This window comes from Euphorbia lathyris, chromosome 2 (genome assembly GCF_963576675.1).
Source record: "Euphorbia lathyris chromosome 2, ddEupLath1.1, whole genome shotgun sequence".
Classification (NCBI taxonomy): Eukaryota; Viridiplantae; Streptophyta; class Magnoliopsida; order Malpighiales; family Euphorbiaceae; genus Euphorbia; species Euphorbia lathyris.
Genome location: NC_088911.1, coordinates 91,662,170 through 91,669,349, shown reverse-complemented (window position 1 = coordinate 91,669,349; position 7,180 = coordinate 91,662,170). Strand labels below are relative to the sequence as shown.

The window sequence follows — 7,180 nt, the reverse complement described above, 5'->3', positions numbered from 1 at the left end:
AAAGTTTGTTCTGGCAAGGGGACAAAATCAATGTTGAAGATTGTTCAAATCCGGGCCGTCCAAAGAGGACAAATCAATACATGAAATATTCTCAAGTTGTGTGGCATTTATGTTGAGTTTTGTGTGTTTGATGCATGAAAAAGTCACAGGTCGCTATCTTGGGTTAGTTGTGTTGGGATTGGAAAAAAATGCATAAAAGCAAAATATGTCTGTGAGATGTCTCATGGTAATGAACAACAAAGGACACTTTCATTAGGTGGTCCATAAAAACAAGAAGCAAACCTCATCATAATTACCCTATTCTGTTTCATCTACACAAATGGAATTCTATCCTTCCTATATACTCTCATTATTACCATGTCTATAACTTACCTAAGGACCTATCAACCCAACTGAAGTCAAGCAAAGGCAAAAAGCATCTTCACCCACTTGTTCCCTATTCTTTTATTTTTTTAAATATTTACTTGTCCGTCCACTTGTCAAATTAGTTAGTTGTGAAAATTTAATTTAGTTAAAAGATCGTCACTCATTTTATCTATGTTTATGTTTGAAATTATATCTTTTACAGCTCCTAGAAGTTTTTATAGTAGAATAATCAAGTGCTTCAAGATGCTTCCTGCCTATAGCAAACTTGTTTCAAAAGAACAGAAGAGGAGAAGCATAACTCCAAGCATAAATTGACAATATATACTTCATTGCAACCCTTTTCAAGTGGAAATTTTACAGGAAACACTCATCATTTGCATAATTAGGAGGGGAAAAAAATTAAATGCAAACATCAACTCCCTATGCTTTCAACTGGAATAAGTAGTACTATACAATTGGTCAAAATTGATACATAGCCTGAACTATTTACTGAGTATTTGCATATGCAACACTCTCTGGAAGCCTAAATGATGCACACAACATCCATTTTCCAGGTGCAACAAGGCGTACTCTGCGCATTTCCACATTAACAGCCACCTCTGCAAGTTCAATTCTTATTCGCTGCATTGATGTTCAGAGAAATAGAGGATAAATGGCCTAATATACAAGTAAAACAGAAAGTATGTCTACCAAATCCAGCATGTCACAGAATATGAAATTTTAGAAACAGACCTCGTGAAAGTCAAATTCTGGATCTCGACCTTTGGAGAATCCATAGACATGGATTGTTGGAAAATTTAATTTTCTATTCTTTGGGTGGTCTTTGTATATCCCCCTGAATGCATCTGTTAACAGTAACGATAGCATTGAGATTTAGAAAGAGAGACTATTTGTTATATTCATATTCTTAAGAAACTATCATTGGTTATTCTGCTAATCAAATGACAATGCCACTTTTCTAAATAGGTTATACAAAACAAAGCTTCAAAATGCAACTTTCTAATCCACACAATTGCATATTTACAGTGCATATATAACTTTCTGTCTCACTCACAAGTCATCCAAATCAACTCAGTCCACATACAAAAATAGTGTAATCTTCAAGAATTGTAATCAATAAATTAATGCATAGCAAGAATATATAAAGCATATATTCTAATTGAAAAATAACTATATTACTCATTAAATTCAGAATGAAAAAGAAAAAAGAGACTTAATAAAGATCAAACAACAGACCTAGATATTCTGCTGCATCCTTTGGCAAATTCATGACCACTTGTGTTATGGTTTGACCTTTGTCACTTGAGAACATAGCATCAATGAACCTCCTTCCGTCCATATTAAAGACCTATAGAATGAGAGAGCCTCAACATAAAGAATGTTGCTAAGAAATCCTAAAAATTATGAGTGCATGGAATAATCTAAGGCATGAAACAGGTTCATATCAGATTGACAACAGCTGGACTTCTATTCTGCTGTAATTATGATGATAGTATGGGCTACGCTCAACCGCTTATTGTGCATCATTGTAGTGGCATAAATCATCCAAATAACATAGAGAAGAAAAAAAAAATTTAACCTAGACAAATATTATTTGCAGAAAATACACTCATCGTACCTGAATCTTCCTTTCAAGCTTGTTGAGCACACTATTTCTGTCCAAATAATCAATGGCACAAGGGTTCAAATCATTGGCATATACACGTTTTACTTTTCTTGCTGCAGCCAAAGTTATGGGACCAACACCACAAAATACATCACCTATTGATGGAGATATAATCAAGAAAGGAGAAAAGTCAGGAAAAAGATACAGCCACATCCAAATAAAAGGCATAATTAGGAAGCGTATCTTTATGCATTTCTAAATGACAATGTTTTTACTACAGTAGGGTTTTTCAAAAACCCCAGTTCCTATTTTAAACATTCCATGGCCTTTCAACTCCTATTAAATTGTCAATATTATTTTAATCTACCTATCAAATACGATAGTTGACAATGCCTAGGCTTACCACCCTACGAAGATACGATGCTTATTATGTAGGTAAAATGAACAAAAATTAGGTGAAGTTCAGACATACAAACAATATCATCGCGTGTAAAGGCATTCAGAAGTCTTTGTCTCTCTGTTGAAAGCCTTGAATTCCAATACCTGCACAAAGGGAAAACCTAAATTCTTACTTACACTAATGTGTGTTTTTTCTCTTTATTTTCACCCTAACTTTGGCATGAGAGATCCATTAGATTGTTCTTGGAAATGGACGAGTCAAGTTTCCATATGAATAGACCCTTGGCGACAGTGGACAAACTTCTAAAAACTGAATAGAAACAACAAGATACAAGAGATTAAGAAACCTAGGGGGTCTATATAAATAAGCCCCTGTTCTAAGAGTCTTCACATTCAAAGGACTCATGCTTGCACATCAGGTTGCATAACTAACTAAATTTCTACCAAATACAACTAAGGGATAACTTTTATTGCTATAGATAACAAATAATCTATTTACGTACAGTACACTGGGGCCATTACGTTCATATGCAACATCAACTAAAGGATGCACGCTTGAGTTTCCAATTGAACAAAAAGGCAGAAAGAAACATCCTAGTCACTGGTCAGTTCGTTAGCATAGCATATGAAGAAAAAAGATGAATTCACAAGTGGGTTGCAAGCAAAAATAAAATAAATACATACACCGTTGCTAAATCAACATGGAATCGCAATCCATTCTCAACAACCATGGTCACAAGGGAGCGATTCCCAGCTAAAACCTCAAGCTGCATTGTTCTGTAGTCGTTATGTATGGCATCAACCTTATTTACAACAGTTTGTATCTTTGGCTTATTTTTATCAAGAACTACCTGTAAAAGGATATTGAAATCCATAACAAAATGTTCTATAAGTTGATTTCCAACTGTGTAGTACATAGTTAAAATGATATTAGTTATAAGTTTTCTATAAATGCACACCTTTGCTATAAGTTTCCGGTACGGCAAATGCTCATCTCTCAGGTTCAGGTGTACAATATGCCCAATTGTTTCAAAACCCGATGGAACAATCATACCTTTTGGTAGCAAGGCCTCTAACACCTGCAAGACACGTAATTCTTAGAATTGATAGTCAAATATCGCGGTTCATGGTGCAGCAAGACTCCACCATCTAGACTCGTTTAAGCATATAAGGCCAGTGCCTGTTCATTCGATACCATAGTTTCAAATTCTAGCTAAAGATAGCTTAACTAACAATTACACCCGAATTTTTGTACAGATAAGAAGAAAAAAATATTTAACAGTATAATAAATACGTGAAGGATTGTTAAACCAAAAATTAAAAAGTTTGTAAATATGTCATTGTTCATTCTCAAATTCCCCTTCAGCCAGTTCCTACACCTGCTTTTATCCGAACATAAAGATGAACAGCCCCTAAAGCAGAGGCTTGAACTCAGTTTTGTTCCCTTTCTTTTCCAGATTAACAAGGTGAATCAAGCCCCATCTATCTTTTAGCATCAGAGTTTGTGTGAAGGACTATAAAAGAAAGATAAACATGTAATTTCAAAAATTTAATCAACTCTACTAGACTATCTTTCTAATATGTTGTAACCTTGATAATCCTTTGATTTTGAAATACACTAACATGAATTAAAATAACTCATGTATGTGTCTAAAGATAAAAGTTGCACACATGATAATATATTTATTGAAAAATTCAAATACCTCATTCATTTGCCAGTAATCATAAAACAAAGTCAACTTGCATCTAACAAGCTCAAAAGCAGAAGTTGAGTTTTCTTTCAGAGCTTCTTGTAGAACAGCCTGAAGAAGATTCGAGTATATTAGTTGTAATATCATCAACATGCATCATTAGTGATAGCATATTGTAACGGTGTTCCAAGATATAGAGAAAAATATAATATGGCATTCATGTTTGTGGTCGTGCAGTCGCCATCAAAGCTGGGTATGTAGGGCACCACCAATAACCCTAATGGCAAACTATTCCTGGATCAAGATATTGCATAACAAAAAAGAGGAAAGAGAAATTTTGGGACACCATAATATTAGGCATGCTAAGGACCCTAGTATCTATAAAATAGATCAAATATAAAGATTTGCAGAGAAAAACTCAAGTTCACAACAATAGTTAATTTGCAAGTGGCAGACACAATGGAAGACAGTAACAAATCGTTAAGTGTCTCATGAAACAAAAAAACTGAAGTAGTCGGTAAAATGAAAAATTTATTTATTATTTAGAAAAAGACCCTTCAACCTTGGGCAAATGGTAAGTTACATCATGGCAGATGTATGCTGATAATGTCAATAAACTCACAAACACTGACATTGCTAAACACTACTCTATGCATATTGTAGATGTGACATAAAAATATTAGTTCCCAGTTCCCACATCTTCGTCCAACCACACAACTTGGAATTGTCACCATTAATCAGAGGCTTCAGCTGCTAACCTCTTTGGCATGAGATATTGACCCAAATTAAATATTAATTGGAAACATTGTTCATTGAGAAAGAATTTTCCTTATCTGAAAACGCATATAAACTCCAGCAGCTTTAAGAAAAATAACTAACGAATCACTAAATGGAAGTCAAAATCGTACTTGTACTAGAAGTTAAGGTGTAATAACCTTTTGAAAGTATTTTTCTAGACTGGATAATTTAACAACATGTAACAGAGAAACAAGCATCAAAGCAAATGCTAAAGGTATGATTTGGTCACAAATGCAACACATGGGAGGAACTAAAATATCTCTGCAGATTATTCCACATAAAACATTACACAACCAATCTTTCTTTTCCAACAATTCAAGAAAATTTAACCATGTCACTGACTGTTTCCAGTGAAGCACAAATACACAGCAAAACAACAGTACCAAAATCAAGAGCAATAACTGAAGTTCAATGAGTGAAGTAGAATGTTTTGCACAGCTAATCATATAAGAAAGTCAAACTACATTGTAGAATCATGACAGAATCAGTATATAGAAAACAAACAAGTGCTATGAAGTAACAAATAAGAATTTGAACTTGACTCACAAAGTATTAAGGGATTTGAAAAGCCACCTTGATAGCTTGGGGCAAATTATCTAATCCCTTATCTGTATATCTCTCATCCAAAAGCAATAGTCTTGTAGAACCCATCCATTTCCTCCTCCCTATAAAATCATCCCCTAGCAAACCTTTCCAATCCTCTTCTTCATCATCTTCCACAACCTCCACCACAGAAAATTCATCCCTTCCTTTTCTCTCCATCATTTTCTTCTCTCCTTCCCCTTCCTTTCTTCTCTTCTTTGCCGGTCTTGAAATTTTAGCCAAATTCCTAAACTTAAAAAAACCCCTGGAGTTAAAATCCTTGGCCAATCTATCCCTGTACAAAACAGGACTTATTTCTGCACCATCCCCCTCTGCTCTCCCGTAAATTCGTCGATTCAATGCATCGACATTACCTTCTTCATCATCGCCATCACAATTTCTGGTATCTCCCAAGATAGAGACGAACTCTTGTTCCACTTCATCCCCAGGCACTCTAGCAATGTTGCGAATCCGAGGCCAATTCAGAAGGTGGCCGCGCAGTCTGCTCTCTAGAGCAAAACAATCCTTTGCAGGGACTCGAAGTGCAGCTATATCAAAGACTCGAGTGAACTGCTCCACATCGATTTTACCATCATCATCATTGTCCACTTGCTCATCCCCTTGTTTATCTCCACCAAAGACTTCCGGACCCAATTGTGTTAGGCTATTGTGCTCTAGTTGTTGGTGTTGTTGTGGGTATTGAAAAGGGATATTGCCTTTTGAAAGAGAGGGTCCATAGAGGAACGATTTTGAGGCTATAGCTTGAGTAGTAACTGTGGAAAAGAAAGGAACAATGGTGAATTTGTAATGAGAATGCTTATGGAAGACAAAGATGTGGTTTGGGGAGAAAATGGTGAAGGGGATAGAGTTAGGTCTGAGAAAGAATTTGGTCACCATTGATGATGTAGCTAGTGGTTAGCTAACAGAGAGAGTTGCAGTTCAAAACTGAAGACAGAAGGATTCAATCTCATCCCAAGCTACGCTAAAATAGATGAGGGATTTTGCCCGGGAAAGGGAATATACCAGACAGAACCGAGCTTCAGGCAGCTCATGTAAAAGTTGGGAAACGGCTGCCCAAACTTATTTGCAGATTTTATCGTTTTTCAGCGGGGGTTCTGTTTTTTCTACTAGAATCAAATATAATTTAGAAGACATTATAAAATCGCCTCCAAATTTGAGAAATTTTAATATACCCTCGTTATTATTGGATCAATAATTTGATAACAAGTAAAAAATGTGTCATTAAATTATATTTTAAATAACTTTAATTCTTTAAAAATGGTGATTTTGAAAAATAAAAAATGTGGTTTCATAATTAATATAAAAGTTAATTATAAATAACTACCATGTGGTTTGATCAATTTGCAATATGGTACTTGTGGTATTTTTTTTTATAAACACAACCCTGTAGTTGTTACCGTTAGCAAAATCAATGAAACGGCCAAATTTCTGTTAAATCATAGGAGCAATTTCGGAAAGATTTTTTTTTAACATTTTTAGTTGACTTTACCTCTCCTTCTTCTTCCTTTCTTCTTCTTCTCCTTCTTCTTCCCTCTCATTCTTCTTCTTCTTCTTCTTCTTTCTCTTCCGGAATTCCAGAAAATCCAAACGTTCATCATATCCACGTCTGGAAATTCCCAGGAATTTAAAAAAAATAAAAGAAGAAGAAGAAGAAGAAGAAGAAGAAGAAGAAAGAAGAAGAAAGGAAGGAAGAGAGAGAGATAAATCAAAAATTAAA

The 7,180-nt window shown here is 35.0% G+C and overlaps 1 protein-coding gene across 1 annotated transcript; it reads right to left on the bottom strand.

Annotated features, from left to right (window-relative positions):
• Nucleotides 1–675: 675 nt before the first annotated feature.
• LOC136218941 (tRNA (guanine(37)-N1)-methyltransferase 1) lies at nt 676–6,565 on the bottom strand. The gene is made up of 9 exons (XM_066006121.1): nt 5,434–6,565; nt 4,075–4,173; nt 3,331–3,450; nt 3,056–3,222; nt 2,445–2,515; nt 1,985–2,127; nt 1,603–1,714; nt 1,099–1,211; nt 676–987 (listed from the first exon to the last, which is right to left on the bottom strand). The coding sequence occupies exons 1-9, from the start codon at nt 6,337–6,339 to the stop codon at nt 853–855; spliced, it is 1,866 nt and encodes a 621-aa protein (XP_065862193.1). The 5' UTR covers nt 6,340–6,565; the 3' UTR covers nt 676–852.
• Nucleotides 6,566–7,180: the final 615 nt, after the last annotated feature.

Bases quoted from the DNA above. Each gene is read 5' to 3' on its own strand.
- LOC136218941 (XM_066006121.1), bottom strand. From the start codon at position 6,339: ATGGTGACCAAATTCTTTCTCAGACCTAACTCTATCCCCTTCACCATT. The intron at 2,516-3,055 runs GTATGTATTTAT...CCCTTTGTGCAG, and splicing joins CATGTTGATTTAGCAACGGT to GTATTGGAATTCAAGGCTTT. The intron at 1,212-1,602 runs GTCTGTTGTTTG...TACTGTTAACAG, and splicing joins GGATGCAGCAGAATATCTAG to ATGCATTCAGGGGGATATAC.